The 20910-nt window shown below is 42.2% G+C and overlaps 1 protein-coding gene across 2 annotated transcripts in view; it reads right to left on the reverse strand.

Moving 5' to 3' along the window:
* EXPH5 (exophilin 5) overlaps positions 1–20691 on the reverse strand; it is a 33757-nt gene extending 13066 nt beyond the window's left edge. Inside the window, exons 1-3 of one of the 2 annotated variants that reach the window (XM_030918661.1) lie at positions 20526–20691; positions 17593–17755; positions 6471–6519 (exon numbers count right to left, since the gene is read on the reverse strand). In XM_030918661.1, the coding sequence (XP_030774521.1) occupies positions 6471–6519; positions 17593–17755; positions 20526–20577 (264 nt within the window). In that variant the 5' untranslated portion in view covers positions 20578–20691. Of the gene's footprint in view, positions 1–6470; positions 6520–16540; positions 16592–17592; positions 17756–20525 lie in introns of those variants that run through there. The other variant, XM_030918660.1, reaches the window with a different exon arrangement.
* Between the last annotated feature and the right edge of the window lie 219 nt (positions 20692–20910).

A 20910-nucleotide genomic window follows, 5' to 3' on the forward strand; every position in this document is an offset into this window, starting at 1 on the left:
AATAAAACCTCAAACTAATCATTTGAGAAATCAGATCGGTTAAAGTTAATTCTTTTTACCCTACATCAAATTGTTCCCTTTTGTCTGTCCAACTCAGAGGTTACCCTACATCAATAATTGTTGTTAGTGATAATAACAATTCATTACAGATCTTATAAATCCATTCTTCTCAAATCTTCAATTTTGGTAGTTGGTGCAAAGTAGATATATCTGATTAAGAGAACAGCAGGCATTCTCGACCATTTAACACCCAAACAATCTTTTCTCTATGTATGTAGACCAGTACATTCCTTGTGGCCCCCAGAATCACATGCCTTTGTAATGATAATTTACAGTGAAATGAAAAGTACATGAACTGAGGGGTCATGTGAAGAGATGACCCTCTCTAGATTGGGAAGAATTACTACCTTCTAGAGACCCTGAGTGTAATTTCCTCTGGTTTTATTTCGCCCAGACCCTCTACTTCAAGACCTACCCTACTCAAACAACATGTTCAGGATGCTTTCAACACACAGAGATGTAAATTATACAGCTAACAAGAGAAAATACTGAGGTTTCATTTACACTCAACTGTAACTCTTCAAGGGTGACGTTAGTGATTTAAAAAGAAAAAAAAGGAACTGTTAGTCAATAGTAGGTATCAGACATAAAGATTGAAAACTATCACTACCCTATAGACTCCTAATTTTTATTTAAGCTATGTGTGAGATATTATTATTGTTGTTAGCAGCAGCAACTAAACATTGATTATTCTAGGCAATGTGTTAAGGGCTTTATGTGAGTTACTTCAGTTCATTTAGTTTTAACTACCCTGTGGATTTGGTATTCTTATTATCCCTACTTTGAGAAAACAGGTTTCAAGAGGTCAGGTCATTTGCCTTTGGTCACACTGGTCAGGGGAGGAGGTTCATTTCTAGTCTGTCAGATTCCAGAGCCAATGCTGAAATACCTCATTCTCCTCATGATCAAGTTTTGCAGCTCTTGGCTTATTAGTGCATTACATCCCTGTAGCAGGCATTCTCGCATTCTCTGAAGCCAAACACAGACCATAGAGCTGCTGGGAGGCTCCTGAAGTTTCTTATGACCTAGAAGAGAAGTAAATCTCTCCAGGGCCCAGAGCAGACACTGACTGATCCTCATCAGGGCTCAGTTTTAGACTCAGAAGCCCCCTCAAAATAATGCTGCATGCTTTGGAGTTGTCATAAAAGGTGAAGCCTATTTCCCATCCCTGGCCTAGAGGATGAGGAGGTTCAAACACAAATCCTTTCCAATTTTTTTTTTTTTTTTTAGACAGGGACTTGCTCCATCACCCAGGGTGGAGTGCAGTGGTGCAATCACAGCTCACTGTAACCCCAAACTCCCTGCTCAAGCAATCCTCCCACTTCAGCCTCTTCAGTAGCTGGGGCTACAGATGTTTGCCACCACACCTGACTAATTTTTTAATTTTTTGTAGCAATGGGGTTGCTGTGTTGCCCAGGCTGGTCTCAAATTCCTGGGCTCAAGCAACCCACTCTCACCTTGGCATCCTAAAGTGCTGGGATTACAGGCATGAGCCACCAAGCCCAGCCTCCAACTTTCTTGTATTTGAACAAAATTACTCATTTATTTTTAATATACTTAAAACTGTCCTCTCTTACTGAATCCTTATAACAAATTTATGAATTAACTAGGAATTATCGTTCCCATTTTTTCAGATGAGGAAACTATATCTCGTGTAAGTGCCTTACTGAAGTTACATTAATAATCTATATGGTGGCACTGGCTACTCATACTCATATGATCGGATCCCAAGCCCTCTTCTTTCCATTATGGTTTTTTTTTTTTTTTTTTTTTTTTACTGTTATTTCACTAATGTACATATCTTTGGTTAGATGGTAAACTCTCTGAAGAAAGGAACCTTGTCTGAGACATTCCATGCCTTTCATTATATATGGCATGATACTTTGCACATAGTTATGAACTGATTTATGATATACCAAGGTAGAAAACTAACTATATAAGGCTGGGTGTGGTGGCTCACGCCTGTAATCTCAGCATTTTGGGAGGCCAAGGCAGGCAGATCGCTTGAGCTCCAGAGTTCAAGACCATCCTGGGCAACATGGTGAAACCCTGTCTCTACCAAAAGTACAAAAACTTAGCAGGCTTGATGGTACATGTCTATGGTCTCAGCTACTTGGGAGGCTGAGGTGGGAGGATCGCTTAAGCCCTGGGGGCAGATGTTGCAGCAAGCTAAGATTGTGCCACTGCACTCCAGCCTGGGTGACAGAGTGAGACTCCATCTCAAAAAATGAAGAAAAGTAATTATATAAGATTACTAGTATATATTATTACAGAAATTGAGACACTGAAGATTTGTAATATTAGGATTCAGAAAAGCATGTTGGAGGCAGGACAGCATAGTGGTTAAGCACATGAGCTCTACATAGGTTCCAATCCTGGCTCTGCCCATTAATATTTATATGACTTTGGGCAAGTTATCTAATCTCTTTGTACCTTAGTTTCTTTCTTGGTAAAAGGAAAATAACAGCAACAGTAACAATACCCATTGCATAGGGTTGCTGTAAGAATTGGGTGAATTAATATTAATAGCTATGATGCATTTAGAATGATGTCTAGCACTTAATAATCCTTACTGTTGCTGCTACTATTCTTTTGTGGTTATAGAGAATTTCCTGGAGGACTCCTGTCGATGCTGGCAGCCAAATGAGGTAGAGAAGTATCCCACAGGATGAGAGGCCAGTTGCAAAATGCTGGCTTTCAGGATCTCAGTTACATGGTACATAAAATAGGCTGAACAAAATGAGGCCTTTTACACAACTCCAATTCACTCTACTGATATTGTCTGCCATTCTGACCTGACTAGACAAACAAACCTCTGTCATAGAGTAGCCTTAGAGTACCTGAGAACTTCCTAGGGCAGCCAAACCTGTAGAACAGCTGTCAGAGCTGAAGCCTAAACTCACTGATATTATCAAATGCCTTGGTAAAATCAACAAATTAATTTTTCAAGGTGTTCCTGAATTTGTTCCATGTCTGTTTTCCAGCACAGGTCATATCCACCGATGTAGCTGCAGCTTAAAACCACTCATTCATTTCTTCTTTCAGTTACTGAGTGCTCAGTTTGTGCCAGGCAGTGGGGGTACACAGGCTGATATGGTTTGGCTGTGTCACCAACCAAATCTCATCTTGAATTGTAGCTCCTATAATTCCCACGTATTGTGGGAGGGACCCAGGGGGAGATGACTGAATCACGGGGCGGTTTCCCCCATACTGTTCTCGTGGTAGGGAATAAGTCTCACGAGATCTGATGGTTTTATAAGGGGCTTCCCCTTTAGCTTGGCTCTCATTCTCTCTTGTCTGCCACCATGTAAGATGTGACTTTCACCTTCCACCATGATTGTGAGGCCTCCCCAGCCACATGGGACTGTGAGTCCATTAAGCCCCTTTTTCTTTAAATTACCCAGTCTCGGATATCTCTTTATCAACAGCATGAAAACAAACTAATACACAGGCCCTGCCTGAGGAGCTCACACCAATCTGGACAAAGAGCCCGGTGTAAGAAGTGCCACATTGGAGGTGTGTTCCTAAGGGTACAGAGCTGGCAGTATCACTGGACAGTAGCCAGAGTTTGTTCAGGGATAAGGAGTAGTCAAGTGGCCCAGACGTGCTCCCAAACATCCTGCAATACACAGGAGTCCAGAATGTCAGTGGTGCTGAGGTTGAGAGAAACCCTGGGCTAGATGATCTCTAAGTGTTTCTCTAGCTCTAAAATTTCTATGTTTTCTGAAATTTCTGTGTTTCTTTTGCTTCTTTTAAGCTTAGGCAAATGTTTAAGTAGCAGCTTCCTTCTTTTTTAAGTGGAAGATCATCTAATAATATAATACAACTTCCCATGAAATGGTGGAATCTGCTTGTACCACTCCTGCCAGGCTACCAACCAAGTGATGAGACGCTCATCACCTCACATCTTGGGGAGAATCGCTATGGCATCAGTGGTCAATTTCCGGCTCTCTGTGGGGTTGAGGGGCTAGAACTTCCTTGAGTAAGTAAGAGAAATCTACATGTCATGCAGAAGGCTTATTTTAGATAGTACTTAAAAAATTTAGAGATAGTACTTTTATTATTTTTTCCTTTCATTATTTTCTCTCTCCCCTTCCTTCCTTCCTTCCTTCCTTCCTTCCTTCCTTCCTTCCTTCCTTCCTTCCTTCCTTCATTCCTTCTTTCTGTCTTAGACAGGGTCTCTCTCTGTTGCCCAGGCTGTAGTACAGTGATGCAATCATAGCTCACTGCAGCCTCCAACTCCTGGGCTCAAGTGATCCTTCCACCTCAGCTTCCTGATTAGCTGGTACTACAAGTGTGCGCCACCACACCTAGCTAATTAAAAACTTTTTGTTTTTTGTAGAGACAGGGTCTCACTATGTTGCCCAAGCTGATCTCAAACTCCTGGCCTCAAGCAATCCTCCCACCCTGGCCTCCCAAAGTGTTGGGATTATAGGCATGAGCCACTCTTCCCAGCCTCTCTCTTCCTTTTCATAATAGCTATTCATGAGGAGCAACAATCACTGGGTTCCATTTCACTTATTTGCCTAGCTCTTGCCTTTTAGATTGACATGCTCCAAGCAGTGAAATGGTTACATGCAAGTGGGAATCAGGACTGTCAAAGTAAGATGTCTATTAATCCCTAGACTGGATTTTCAAATCACCAAAACTTCAAATTAGCTCCACTTCTTTCAGGCATTTGCCTTTCTTTTTACATGCCTTTTCTGCTTCAGACCCCATGGCTCTCAAATGGCAGAGGATGGTCAATCTGAATACTTGCCCTAGGAGAATCAAGAGTACAGAAGCATCCTGTACAGAAGCATCCTGTACAGAAGCATCCTGGAGCAGGGCTCTGTCCTCTCAGAGAGCAAAGCTGGATGGGGAGGTCATGCCACTTCAGTCCACTGCTCAGCTGAAGCAGAGTCTCTGCAGGTGGCGAGCAACTAGGGTCCATGTGCAAACAGGGCATCAGAGCTGAGGAGCTGCTGGCATTACTGACTTCCCGCTGTGGAGTTCCAGAAACCCAGGCTTTCTAATCCTGAGTCTATTACCAGGGTGACCTCAAGTGTGATCTTTAACTCTTTAAACCTCAATTTCTTCATCTTTAAATGGGGGAGAATAATAGTACCTATTTTATAGAGTTTCTCTGGGGATTAAATGAAATGATCTATGTCAAGTGCCTAGAGGACAGCAAGTTCTACATTAGAGTGTAGCAATTTTTAATGCTGGTGTCATGGTTAGGGCTGAGGCATATGGAGGAGAAAAATAGGGATCAGTGTTATCCAGAAAGAAGGGGTGTAAAGAACCTCTGTTTCCAGACGGGCACGGTGACTCACGTCTGTAATCCTAGCACTTTGGGAGGTTGAGGCAGGAGGATCACTTGAGGCCAGGAGTTCAAGACCAGCCTGGCCAATATGGTGAAACCCTGTCTCTACTAAAAATATAGCTGGGCATGGTAGTGCGGTCCTGTAATCCCAGCTAATTGGGAGGCTAAGGCAGGGGAATTGCTTGAACCCTGGAGGTAGAGGTTGCAGTGAGCCAAGATCGAACCACTGCACTCCAGCCTGGGTGACAGAGTGAGAAACTGTCTCAAAAAAAAAAAAAATAAAGACCCTCTGTTTAATGCACTCCTCCTCACCAGAATTTTACCTCGTGCTTTTTGCAAAGAGAGAGGGAGAGAGAGAGAGAGAGCAGAAAGAGAGACAGAGAGAAAGAAAAAGAGAGGTCCCAGTACTAAGGCTTCGATCCACTGATAAATATACTTGCTCTCCTCCTGCACGCTTTCAAAACCTTCCTAAAGGTGCCTTCCAAAACTCTCCATTTCTTTTACCTCCAAACCATATGAGTTACACAGGAAGACACAGGCATGTGCAGATCAAAAGTTATGACCATGAAAAAGCAGAAACAGAACTCTTAAGCTTCTTTATCTTGTCAGCATCTGAACATGGTGACAAATTTAAATTTTAGCCTCTGAGGATGCGTCTCTCTGGGTCAACCCTCATGCAAACTTGTTCCTGCATCTCACCTATGAGTGGCTTCCTCTTTGAGTACAAATGATAACCACACTCAGAAAGGTTCTGGTCCAGACCCATCCTGGCTGGCAAACGTGGCTGTGGCTCCTCCTCTGGCCACCTCCTCTGCCCAATCCCTCAGGGCTGTACAGGAGCAACACGTGGTAAAATATCAGAGATGCCACTGATGGCGTGAGTGGAAACATGATGGCCTTACTCCTTCCTGGCGGAGAATTCCAGTACCAAAGTCAATTGGAAGCCAAATATTATTCGGAAAATTTGAACTATTGAGGAGAAATCCAAGCTTCTAAAATAAATTTAAAACTGAGCCGAGGGGAATACTACTTAAATATGTAGCCACCCTGGGATGACATATATTCTGAATTTCTTAGAGTAACTGGTAGTTATCTGGTTACTTACCACAGCAGCTCCCCTCACAGGCACGGGAGGTCCTGCGTGGCCGTCGCATCTGTGGAAATAATTTGAAATGATTTCTTTGAAGAAGAGCCTAACTTTTACCAGGAGGAAAAATCAACAGCACATTTGCCATTAGATTTTGATATCTTGAGAAGATCTATTTCTAATTCACCATAGAAAGATGTTTCTTCGTTAGTGCATTATTGAAAAAAAATAGAAACCGTATTCTATGATTGCTTAGAATCAATGCTTTACATCTTTGTCCCTCAGGTAGCCTAGAAAAAATTACATATTAGTGGATTTGCATTTGAGCACAACATAACACATAAAATATAATAGCTATGTTTGTTGCACTGTTTATTCTGTGTCAGGCTCGATCTTTGTGCATGTTAATTCATTTAGATACTTCACTCTACTGAGATGGACATTATGGCTACTCCCATTTTACAGATGAGAAGATGGAGGTACAGAGAAGTCAGAATACACAGTTAGTTGCTGAGCTAGGAGTTGGGTAAAGGCTGTCTGGATCCAGAGCCCTCTTTCTTTCCTTTTCTTTCTTTCTTTCTTTTTTTTTTTTGAGACGTAGTTTTGCTCTTTGTCGCCCAGGCTGGAGTGCAGTGGCACAATCTCGGCTCACTGCAGCCTTCGCCTCCTGGGTTCAAGCAATTCTCCTGCCTCAGCCTCCCAAGTGGCTGGGATTACAGGCGCCCACCACCACGCCTGGCTAATTTTTAGTAGAGATGGGGTTTTATCATGTTGGCCAGGCTGGTCTCGAACTCCTGACCTCAGGTGATCCGCCTGCCTCGGCCTCCCAAAGTGCTGGGATTACAGGTGTGAGACATGGTGCCTGGTCAGAGCCCTCTTTCTTACCCAGCACAGCATGCTGACTTTTTTTCCTAATGGGAAACAAATTTTCTGTTTCTTTGCATTTTTATTTTAAAGAGCAATTAAGTAATGACCAGATTTAACAGTACATAAGATAATTTTGTTTCTAAAAAAGAGAAAAAAACCACCACCACCACAACGAACATTGCTTTAGGATGTTTACTTCTATAAAGATGCCTGACTTATTAGGAAACCATTTTGGGAGTGAACAAGTATTCTTTTTTTTTCTTTTTCTTTTTTTTTTTATTATACTTTAAGTTCTAGGGTACACGTGCACAATGTGCAGGTTTGTTACATATGTATACATGTGCCATGTTGGTGTGCTGCACCCATTAACTCATCATTTACATTAGGTATATCTCCTAACGCTATCCCTCCCAGCTCCCCCTACCCCACGACAGGCCCCGGTGTGTGATGTTCCCCTTCCTGTGTCCAGGTGTTCTCATTGTGAACACGTATTCTTTTAATATTTGTGTTGCTTTCTCAAATTCAATGAGAAGGTGACAAATTTAAGACCTAGGCGCAGAACTGAGATAAATGTTAATCTTTTATTTATTTATTTGAGACAGGATCTCACTCTGACAGCCAGGCTGGAGTGCAGTGGTGTGATCTCAGTACACTGCAGCCTTGACCTCCTGGGCTCAGGTCATCCTCCTACCTCAGCCTCCCAAAGTGCTGGGATTACAGGCATGAGCCACTGCGTCTGGCATAATCTTTTAAATCTATAGTCTTATGCCAAGGGGTTCTCTGTCTGAATTCAAGATTTAATAGACTGTCTAGGTGTGGTGGCTCCCGCCTATAATCCAGCACTTTGGGAGGCCGAGGTAGGTGGATCACTTGAGGCCAGGAGTTCGAGACCAGCCTGACCAACATAGAGAAACCCCGTCTCTACTAAAAATACAAAATTAGCCAGGTGCAGTGGCGGGTGCCTGTAATCCCAGCTACACAGGAGGCTGAGGCAGGAGAATTGCTTGAACCCAGGAGGTGGAGGTTGCAGAGAGCTGAGATTGCGCCATTGCACTCCAGCGTGGACAAAAAGAACAAAACTCTGTCTCAAAAAAAAAAAAAAGATTTAATAGACCATAATGACTGAGTGCTCTGTATGAAATCAGGCCCTTTCCTCCACTGACAGAACAGTAATGGGGATCAAGAGTTAAAGAAACTGGGTCTCTAGGTACAGATCAGTTAAAAGTGGCAAGGCACGGTTGTCCATTCAAACTTCTAGCTGCTCCATGGTTCATAAAAGTTGAACATAAAACCTGGGAGATGAAATAATTTTATATCCTTAAGATAACCACATGCATTTTACAGTTTAGCTCAGAGTTTAGCAGAAATTGAAATGAAAACTATGGATGTTTCCATATAACTCTGAAATACTGGATCTACTAATAATATCTAGGAGTTAAATGCTGCTTTTATTTTTATTCTTTTTTTCCATACTCATTTATTGAGCCTGTTTTCCTCCCACACTCTACATACTATGTTGAGCTCTTTGGAGGAAACAAATATGGCTCAGATAGGGACCCTGTTCTCTGAGAGCTTTTAGGAAACAGCAGATATGTAAAGAGCCAAAACCTAAGTCAAGGCTTGATAAGGACGATGAAGAGGTGTAAGTAAAATGCATGGGAAATGCAGAGGGGCGAGCCAGCAAGCACTTCCTGGGACAAACAGGGAAGGCAATAGGAAGATGGCAGTGGAAGTGGTACAAGAGGCTAAAGAACAGCCTGAGCAAAAGCTTGGACATGGGGGCACCGCAAGGGAGGTCGGGGACTGGCAAGTAATCCAATATGCCTGGAGCCAGGACTACATGCCAGACTGTGAAGGTTCTTTCTGGAATTCTGCTGGGCTACAGCCCTCACGGTGCTTCCCCACAGTCTGACACTCACCAGCTCACCAGGCTCCCCTTCTGATTTGGAGTGAAGGCAGCAGGAGCAGGTTTCTGAGAATAGCAGGTGTGAGGGAGATGCAGCTAAAGGACCAGAGGGTGCCTGGAGCACAGCTGGGATGCTACCACCAAATGTGAGGGTGTGCAGCGAGTGGAAGGACACATGCTTGCCTAAGAGTGCCATGGTTGCGTGTGCTCCTATGGATTTGGGTAGAAGAGTATAGGACTCAGCAGTTTTGGGGGGCCAGAGTCTCTGCACCCACTCCCAGGCCTTCCCACAAGTTAATTTATGTTTCTGATGTGAAGAGTTTCCACTTAGAGAGTCAATAAAAGCAACAGTGGTATCATTAAAACTATGCTGGTAAAAGCCCCCTGGACTTGGTCATTTCAAGGAATACTAAGTTACCTTGTCTTCTGCATTTACACATAAGTCCTATTGATGCTGTATCTGAGATATTTCACATATATCCCCACTTCTCCATCTCCAGTCATTCTGCCTGAGCATCAACTTTCACAATTTCTCTTCTGGACTCCTCTCCATCCTTCACACTAGCAATAGAAAGATCTGTCTAAAATGCAAATTTGATCTTATCAATCCCCTGCCTAAAAATCTTACAATAAAGTATTATCCAAAATCTTAAAATGAGGCCAGGCGCAGTGGCTCACGCCTGTAATCCCAGCTGAGGTGGGCAGATCATTTGAGGTCAGGTGTTTGAGACCAGCCTGGCCAACATGGTGAAACTCTGTCTCTACTAAAAATACAAAAAATTAAGAAAATTTTAAAAATCAAAATCTTAACATGACATAAGGCTTTTCTTTAACCTGGCAAACACTCCTGGATAATCCAGTACCCTTCAAGTCTCATCTGCTCACATTCCACTCTTCCACAGGTACCTGTACTCTAGACTTGTCAAATTAATTCCACCTCCATTAAATATTCTCTCATTTCCACACCTTTACAGACACCATTTGGAAATTCTCACTCAATAGAGTTGAGTGGAGCTCAAGAATATCCTTTTCTAACTGGAACCCTGGGTGATTTCCCCCCAAGTGTTGGTGGGGCACACTTTACCCACTGAGGAGGACCTCCACCTGGATAACCACAGGCCGTTGAGATCCTACTTGTCCAAAACAGAATCTATGTCCTCCTTCCATTGCAGTCCTTCCTATCCACCTAATCAACAAATCCTGTTGATTCAAACTCAGAAATCCCTCTCAAACCCATCCACATCTCTAACATCTCCCTGACTTTACCCTAGTAAGACATTTATCATCTTTTGGCTTTTTTGCTGTAATAACCTCTTAACTGTCCTTTGTGTACAGGTTTTTGTCCCAATCCAACCAATCCTCTATGCTTTATTCAGAGTGATCCATATAAACTGAATCATGCCACTTCCCTGCAGACTTCCATTTGCTCTCAGGTGAAAGTTGAAATTTTTTTCTGCATTCATAAAGCCCTGTATGATCTAGTTCCTGCATACTTTCCAGCCTCATAACTCACCTTCCTATATCCATTCTGCCATAGGGAATTTTCTTTTTTTTGAGACAGGGTCTTGCCTAGCTGCCCAAGCTGAAGTACAGTGGCATGATCATGGCTCACTGCAGCCTCTACCTCCTGGGATCTAGCAATCCTCCTACCTCAGCCTCCTGAGTAGCTAGGACTACTGGAGTGCACCACCACACTGGCTTTTTTTTTTTTTTTTTTTTTGTAGAGATGGAGTTTCACCATGTTGGCCAGGCTGATCTTGAACTCCTGGGCTCAAGTGATCCGCCTGCCTTGATCTCCTAAAGTGCTGGGATTACAGGCATGAGCCACCATGCTTGACCTGGGATTTTTACTTATAACCCAATGACACAGGACTGTAATGAAACTATTAATAGATAATGATCAACCTCATCATTTGGCCAGTTTCTCTTGAAGCAAGGCTAGCAAATGAAAACTTTGTGTGACCATTTAAAGAAAATGAAACAAAAAACAAAAACAAACAAAGCTTCGATCACCCTCACTGCCGATGAAAGCCCAGCCTGCTGTAGAAAATCAGATAGGCCTCTGAGCCTATGCACATTTTGTTGTTTTGCCTAGAACACTGTTCTACCATCTCTTTGCCTGGCTGACTATCTCGTACTTGAAGAATCACTAGAAATGTCATTTTCTCCAGGAGACCTACCTGGACTTTGTCTAGAAGACATACCCCTCATATATGCTCCTGTGGCGTATGGAGTTTCCCCATCTTAGCATTGTTCTTGTGTGTTTCTCTACTTCCTTCTGGTTGTCCTCACAAGAGTACAGCCTGGGAATGCAAGGCCTGTTTTGTCCCACAGTGCTGCACATGGTATTCTTCAGGCAGTTTTGCTGAATAAATTAATGAGTGTATTCATTCTTATCTGTACCACATCTGCTCTTCCTCATATTGTTCATGATCATCTATCTACCTAGTTTCCTCAGTCAGAGTGGACAGTTCATCTCTACTTCTCTCTCTTCCTTACCCACCACATTCATTTCTTAGGTTCTCGTGAGTCTACTTTCTTTCTTTTTTTTTTTTTTTTTGAGATGGAGTCTCGCTCTGTCGTTCAGGCTGGAGTGCAGTGGTGCAATCTCAGCTCACTGCAACCTCTGCCTCCCGGGTTAGAGCGATTCTCCTGCCTCAGCCTCCCAAGTATCTGGGATTACAGGCACCTGCCACCACACCTGGCTAATTTGTCTAATTTTTAGTAGAGACGGGGTTTCGCCATGTTGGCCAGACTAGTCATGAACTCCTGACCTCATGATCCACCTGCCTCGGCTTCCCAAAGTGCTGGGATTATGGATGTGAGCCACCTCGTCTGGCCTACATTCTAAATCTTGTACAAATCTGCCCATTCTTTTGTCTTCCTTCTTGCCTCTACCTTAGTTTAGGCCACCATTATCTTAGCAATCTCTACTTGGTCTCCCTGAGCCTAATTTTGCCCCCTCAAATCTATTCTTTGCATACGGCTAGAAGAAAGTTTCTCAGTCTCTACACTGTTGATGTTTCTTTGTTGTGGTGATCTGTTGTGAGCATTGTAGGATGTTTAGCAGCATCCCTGGCCTCTACCCACTGGATCCCAATTGCACCCTCCCCTCTTCAGTTGTGGAAAACAAAAATGTTTTATTTTTATTGAGATAGGGTCATGCTCTGTTGCCCAGGCTGGAGTGCAGAGGCACAATCGCAGTTCACTGAAGCTTGACCTTCTGGGCTTAAGCAATCCTGCTACCTCAGCCTCCTAAGTAGCTAGGACTACAGGTGTGTGCCACCATGCCTGGCTAATTTTTTAATGTTTTGTAGAGATACAGCCTGACTATGTTGACCAGGCTAATTTCAAACTCCTGGCCTCAAGTGAGCATCCTGCCTCAGCCTCCCAAAGCACTGAGATTACAGGCGGCCACCACATCTGACCCAAAAATGTTTTCAAACATTGCCAAATGTCCTTTGGGTGACAAAATCACGCTTGGTTGAAAACCACTGAGCTACAGTAATCTCTCTAAAATGAAGACCCAATTATGTCACTTCTCTGTTGAAAAACCGTCAATGGATGCATGCACACACATGGAAAGATGCCAAAAGGTTAGTGTTTGTCCAGATGAACTGGCTTTGGGTGATTTTATCTGTCATATGTACAAAACAAGGAGAAGAGTGGCATTATTTTAAAAGTATTAATGGCTCCCCACTGCCTGCAGGAATGAGTCCAAGCTCCTTAGGGGCATTGCACATATAGGGCCCCTGTGTTGTGGCGTCTGCCAACCTCTCCTCCCCTATCTCTTATCAGCCCTCACCTTGTACTGGGTCACTGAACTTCAGTGACCTAGATGAATTCCTGCCTTCTCCACTCTCTGCACTTTGGTTTATGTCATTTCTTTTGCCAAGTGCAGCATCTGGATTCTTAATTGCCTGGCTTAGTCTTATTTGTTTTTCAAAAATTAGCTCTCCTCTTCCAGGAAGGGATCTTGATCCTCTAGTCTGAGTTAAGTGCTTCTACATTTTTTCCTGGCAGGAACATCATGCGTCACCATAGCACTCACCACCTTCTACTGTAATTGTCACTGTACCCAGCTGTTACTTAGGCAGCTAGGCCACATGGCATCCCTGTGTGAATTCTAAAGCGCACTTCTTTCTCAAGACCCCTTCCTGTCATTTGCTGGAAATTTCCATAAGACATGTACAAATCCATGACGGTCATGATGCAAGTGGCACATCCTAAAGTTCTGTGGCGTGCTGCCTGCCTGACCTATGCAGCAATATGGTGTTCCCTACTAGAATATAAAATCTTCCAGGCGGGGACTTTGCTTTCATTTCACTGTTTGATTTCCAGCTCTTAACAGAGGGTCTGATCCAGAGTGGGACAGAAGCTTGATAAATAAATGAAAGGGAAGCTATTACCTGGCTTTTATCCCCTATGCCAAAAATTCTGACAACCCTTACCAGAGTGAGAGAAAGCTAAGCTGCAGCAGTTCCCAAACTTGAATGAGTACCCAAATATTCTGGAGAATTAAAAATAAATAAGTAAAGCTCCCTGTACCTTACTTCAAAAGCACCAGGTTGGAGCCTGATTGTCGGTCTTCATTTAACAATTGCTGATGAGATTCTAATAATGATCGATCAGACCAGCTGGGAACCATAAGCCACCCAGGAGAAAACTCAAAACCACTCCCCTTGTCTTGTTTCTCCCTCTTGCCACCACAATGCTGCCATTTATCTGTGGACACCATGCCTGGAATCACAGAAGGAGCATTTCCAAAGAAGGAGCTTGCTTTCTCTGACTTCTCCTGCAATCTAGGTGTCTTAGATTCCTGTGTCTTCCAACTCAGACATAGGCACTCAACTAGCAACAAGCAAGAGTACACAGTAGAGCATTTGGAAGGAGGAGGGAGGGAGGAGGAAAGAAGGGGGGTAACAGAGAGAGATCAAGAGACAGAGAGACCAGGAAAAAAAAAAAAATGACCTGCTCTTTTAATTTTCCAAAATAGAATTTGACCTTTTTACTTATGTAACCTAGAGGTTGCAGTTGGACTGTCTGAGCTGTGTACACCCTACAGGTCAGGAAAATTTGGACATGCCTGAGAGTAGCTAGGTGGATCCCCCAAAGCTCTTTGCATCCAAAGGGCAATGCACATCACTTATTCGTAGTAGGGAAGGCATCACTGGAATAATTGGGGGTCTGGAATAAGAAAGGAACAACTATAGATTCTGCTTGGCAGCTGAGAAGACTGCATGTATAAGCTGATGACATACACCATTGGATGCCCTGTGGAAGGCATTCGTGAGATGACAAAGTTACTGAAATTCTGTGGTAGGGGCTGAGCACATGTTACATGCACTAGATACCCCAGAACAAGACCCGTGGAAACATGACTTGCAGGAAGATGTTGAGGGAAAGCTACATGTGTATATGTATACTTTTCTTGGATTTATTGGGTAGGAATGTATACATTAAAACATGAATGGAAAGTATTTTTCTTTTTTCTTGGGGTTGGAGTAGGGTCAATCATTTATGAATAGGATTAAATTCATAATGAGATAATTTGGGAAGTGTATATGTTTGAGAAGAGGAGCAAATCATATTTGAGGCAGAAGTGGTCAATCTTTTTGCTTTTTTTTTGAAACAGAGTTTTACTCTGTCACGCAGGCAGGAGTGCAGCGGTATGATCATGGCTCACTGTACCCTCCACCTCCCAGGCTAAAGTGATCCTCCTACCTCACCTTCCTAAGTTGCTGGAACTACAGGCTTGCGCCACCATGCCCAGATAATTTATCTTTTTGGTAGAGATGGGGTTTCAGCGTGTTGCTCAAGCTGGTCTCAAAATTCCTGGGCTCAAGTGATCCTTCCGCCTTGCCCTTCCGAAGTGCCGGGATTACAGGCGTAAGCCGCCACGACAGGCCTTTCTTTTTACATTTTTTACAAATTCACCAAGTCACTGTGTTCCCATGGCTTTTTATCTCTGATATTAGGAAATCAGAGCTTGAAGATATCATATACTATTATTGGCTAGGCCTTAAAGGGAACAAGTGAATCTGGTGAAATGATGAAGTCCATGTTCTTCTGGGGAGGGTTACCTATTACCCAGTGCATTTCTCAGTTAGAACCAAAGCTTAAAAAAGAGAGAAAAAAAGTCTCTGATAAGCACGTTTTAAAGTGCTGATCAGAAGGCTATCTTTCACCTTGTGTTGATTCTTTTTCTCTGATTTGCAAAAGATCCTCTAAATTGCTTTACTGATTTGTTTTCCAGAGCACTGAGTGTGACAGTCAAGCCCTTGATGGCTTCAGCAAGTAGAAACCTGACTGCTGCCTGCAGAGGATGACTGTGTGTCCGTGGGCCATTTGTCAGTCCCTCCCAGAGTGCTTGTAGGTAAGGAGGAGCTCCTGAATCACACTCCATTTTGCAGATTGATTTTCTATTTCAGATCAACACTGCCAAAGAAAGTTAGGTTCTACCTGAGATTATAGAGCCCTTCATAATGTATGACCTGATTCATATCACCTCCTCATAATACAATGCCCCCTTTAATAAACACTTCTTCTCCCACATATAGGATTCATATCCAAATATTTAGGTCACATTCAAATTTAAAAATAAAAACGACATGCTTTTATATGTCATCTTCTGAAACCTCTTAGGAGCAAAATCCAGTGCCTTTAATTATATTCTGTACCAGCAGAAATAATAAATACTTATCAATATCAATAATAATAAGATAAATGTTAAATATTTCCATTTATGTTTTGAAAGTAAAATGTATTTGAAGATGACAAATTCTGAAAACTACTAAACACACATAAATATACTTAAATGATGATATTTATTTTATTTCTGCATGTTGTGTGTATGTTTCAATTCTCCCCGATAAAAGACAGCTGCAAGTATTTTGATATCTAAGAAGAACATTTGCTAAATAGAATGTTGCAGGAGTTTTAATGTTTTCCAGTTTGGTCTGTAACCAAAAAACATGATACCCAGAATGAAGATTATAGATCTATATCTTCTTTGATCCACCTTTGCAATAATTTGCAATATGAGCTTGGAAATAACTTGCCCATAGAATTAACAGGTTCCTCAACTTTTCCCAGTTTACTAATATTAGATGGTTCAGCTATACAACATTCTACCTTAAAGAAAATCACGTAGGATACAAATGATATCACAAATCCTAGCTGTACCGTGCAGTGGAAATATTTTTTTCTCCCTCAAAGAAATATTTACTGTGCAAGAAACATTTTCTCAATTTTAATCCCCCAAATGTGAGAATCACTAGTCTCTCAAAAATTTTTACAAAGAGAAACGACTCACCTATTTGAAGAGTATTTCCTTGCAAGTGACTCTGGTAGCTATGGTCACATAAATCTACATTGCGGTCAGCTCTTTTTTTCATCAGACAAAAACAGCCTCGGGTGAAAGCTGGAAGTGAAAAACCCTCCATTCACCCAAGAGGGGAGGACAGTGGTCTGCTAAATCCAGCAGCCTCATCACACGACCCACCAGCTGCTTGCTGCCTCTTGTTTCTCAGCAACAGTGACCTCCAACACCTTTTATTTAGTGCTGCAACACACCGTGTGGTTTGACGGCACACGGAACACATCACGTGCCAAGCCAACACCTTAAGAGGGTGGGAAGCTTTGCAACCAGGAAGACATGCCGAAAATATTTAGCAGTCAGCTCAATTGCACTTAAGCATAACCTTGCTTGTTTTTCACAAAGTAATCCAACAACATACTGAGTCAAGTGAACTGATTTGCACAGTTCTAAACTGGGAACCATCTGGAACTAAGTTTCCACTGCTCCGAAAGCTTCTCCTCCCTCACCTTATACATTCTGAGCAAACACATGAGAACAACCCTCAGTATTTCTAGTAACAGTAATCACATTTCCTCCCTCTGTTTTAGAATTCTATTTTTCTCTAGTTTCTTTGTTCGTCTCACATTTTCTCTCATCTAGTCTTTATACCCCAACTCTCCTTATGACCAGGACGTGACCAGGACACATACTCTGCAAAGAAGGAGTAGTTTTTATTTAAATATATCTTCCTGGCCAGGGCATAGGCCAGACTCTTGGAGCAGTGGAAAAACTGACAATCACTATTTCCCAATATTTAACTCATCACTCACCAAATGCACCACCAACGCACTCTGCAGTTCGTTAGAAGTTGGATTTCAGGTGAGCCAAATTTCATGGTTTCCTAAGAACTTTGTCACTATGCAAGCTAAGTCCCATTTCCTTTGTTATGAATACCAATTGAATTGAAATTCTAAGAACAAATATTAAACACTTTGAACACAAAACAGGCTGCTGGCCTCTGATATCGGATAACAAATGGGCCGTAACATGACCTGTGTTTAACTCACCCTTTCTGTCCCAGCGATGGAAGCTTTGAAGTCTCCTTTCCAGATTTCCTGAATGAGAACAGGGAAGCAAATGACGACTTGAAGCTCATCCGGGAAGAAAAAGGTGTTGGCTTTTTCTGATTAGTTACATTTTTAGATCTTGATGTAGGTAATTCTATTGGATCTAAAAAAAAAAAATTGTAAAAATTTTGCATCAATTATTTCCAAGTAAATATACTTGAAAGAATGAAGCCTCTGCTCTTATGTCACTTTCTCCCTCTATGCAGACTAGAAACAGGACAGGCAACCTCACATGAAGACCTCAGGGACTAAGGGAGTCAGAACAACCTCTCTCCTGCGCCTCTGATGGTTCTGCTGCATAGAGAAAACTCAAGTAGTAGGGAATCTTTCCACGTGTACTGTGAATCAAATTCCGTACAGTGTTCTTCCTCACTCAAGCTAGGAAGTCAGGGACCCCATTCAATTCTCATGTTGCTTAACCATGCTGTCCTTCAGAAGTTTTTATTTCAGTACCTTATAACAATGGTGATAGATACATACTACATAACTTCTTATACTGAAGAAAGTAAAGGAAAAGGAAATTAAGTCATTTAGATTGTTCTTCATTCGTTTCCAAAATCTATCTCTGTGGATATGTATTTGCTACATACATGGTTTATATATGTGTTTGCATGTAACATATACAGGGTGAGCATCCTAAACCCAAAAAACTTGAAATCCAAAATTCCTCCAAAATCCAAAAAAATTTGAGCACCAACATGATGCTTAAAGAAAATGCTCATTGGAGCCTTTCAGATTTGGGATTTTTGGATTTGGGATGCTCAACTTTTCAGTTTATATAATGCAAATATTTCAAAATCCAAAAAGATCTGAAATCAGAAAGACTTCTGGTCCCAAACATGTCAGATAATGGATATTCAACCTGTTTATATATAATATATATGTATAGGTAATATATGGGTATTAAAAATTCAAAGGCAACATCAACATATACAAAATCCATAGTATTGGCCAGGCACAGTGGCTCACGCCTGTAATCCCAGTACTTTGGGAGGCTGAGGTGGGTGGATCACCTGAGGTCAAGAGTTCAAGACCAGCCTGGCCAACATGGAGAAACCCTATCTCTACTAAAAATACAAAAAAGTTAGCCAGGCATTGTGATGCACACCTGTAATCCCAGCTACTCAGGAAGCTGAGGCAGGAGAATCGCTTGAACCCGGGAGGTGGAGGTTGCAATGAGCCAAGATGGCGTCACTACACTCCAGCCTGGGTGACAGAGTGAGATTCCATCTCAAAATAAATAAATAAATAAAATTTTTTAAAATCCATGCTCTTATAATGATTTTGGACACGATGACTTTATAAATATTAGGGGAATTTAGGACAAGGGAAAAGTCAGGAGGGTATGTATGGGGGTGATCTAAAAAATCTGAACTGTGAGTCTTTTTACATAGATACGTTTATTATGAGAGTTGCAAGATATTATCAATATAGAAGTTTAGAATTATTTTTACATGTTTCATGATGTTACTAATGTTAATAACATGCAAAAAAGTAGTCAATGTGACTCTGCGTCAGTAAAAAGATACTTTATTTTAGTATATTATAGTTTCTAGTGCACTTTGGTTATCTTCACAATAGCCTGTGAAAGCAAGTTTTAGTATCCTTTTAATCTACATAGAAGGCATTTATTAGAACTCATTCATGGAGTTTACCAAAGTTCCAGAAGTGTGGCAGCTCCTCCACCACCTTCCCTCCCTTCTCCTCTGATCTCTGATTCTCCTTTCCTCCACCCCTCCCCTTTTTCTTCCTCCCCTTCATCATAGTCATCCCATTTATTAAGTGCTTACCCTGTTCCAGCTTAATATTTTATTATTTATTTATTTATTTTTTGAGGTGCAGTCTTACTCTGTTGCCCAGGCTGGAGTGCAGTGGCATGATCTCAGCTCACTGCAACCTCTGCCTCCTAGGCTCAACTAATCCTTCCGCCTCAGCCTCCAGAGTAGCTGGGGCTATAGTCGGGCACCACTACGTCCAGCTAACTTTTGTATTTTTCTGTAGAGATGAGGTTTCACCATGTTGCCCGGGCTGGTCTCAAACTCCAGGCGCCTGCCACCTCCTGCCTCAGCCTCCCAAAGTGCTGGGATTGCAATTGTGAGCCACCGCCCCCACCCAGCTTAATACATTATACGTATAATTTTACTTAATTCTCATAACCACCTTATGAGGTGTAGGTATCATTGTATCCATTTAAAGATGAGGAAACTGAGGTTTACAGACAGTAAATGACTTGAACAGACTCACATGAATAGAGACAGAGTAGATTTGAATCCAGGCCTCTGTTGACATCACAGTCTATATTCCTACCCACTATGCTATCTTGTCCGATTCAAAACAAAAAACAAAAAACAAGAAACCCCAAGACATTATTACAGTAAAATTTCAGTTCACTTTTTTTTAAGTGTATATTGTATTATAAACTTTTGTGGCTTACGACTTTAAAATATTTCTTTTTTTTTTTTTGAGATGGAGTCTCGCTCTGTCACCCAGGCTGGAGTGCTGTGGCCGGATCTCAGCTCACTGCAAGCTCTGCCTCCCGGGTTCACGCCATTCTCCTGCCTCAGCCTCCTGGGTAGCTGGGACTACAGGCGCCGCCACCTCGCCCGGATAGTTTTTTGTAGTTTTTTGTAGTTTTTAGTAGAGACGGGGTTTCACCATGTTAGCCAGGATGGTCTCGATCTCCTGACCTCGTGATCCGCCCGTCTCAGCCTCCCAAAGTGCTGGGATTACAGGCTTGAGCCACCGCGCCCGGCACGACTTTAAAATATTTCTAAACATGGATCGGTTACATTGGAGATCCACTGGGCCATTATCTACAATACTATGCCACAGAAAAAAAGAAACCAACTTTAAATCTAAAATGTTTTTCTTACCGTTTTTTGCCATCTCCTTCCTTAGCCTGTATGTAAGTGGTTGTTTTAACATTTGGCTAACATCTGTTTCATTACAAAACTTTTTTCTTTGAATTTCTTCAAACCATTCACCAGTCACTCCCTGAAGCCATCTGATATCCCTCTTTGTCTTCTGAAGTTTGCTGAAATAAAATAAAAACATTAGCGCAGTCTTTATTTTCTTAACATCAAGCTCATCCTTAAATCAATGCACTTTTTTTTTTTTTGAGATGGGGTCTCACTCTGTCACCAGGCTGGAGTGCAGTGGCACAACCTCATCTCACTGCAACCTCCACCTCCTGGGCTCAAGTGATCCTCCCACCTCAGCCTACCAAGTAGCTGAGACCACAGATGCATACCACCATGC

Source organism: Rhinopithecus roxellana, chromosome 15 (assembly GCF_007565055.1).
Source record: "Rhinopithecus roxellana isolate Shanxi Qingling chromosome 15, ASM756505v1, whole genome shotgun sequence".
Classification (NCBI taxonomy): Eukaryota; Metazoa; Chordata; class Mammalia; order Primates; family Cercopithecidae; genus Rhinopithecus; species Rhinopithecus roxellana.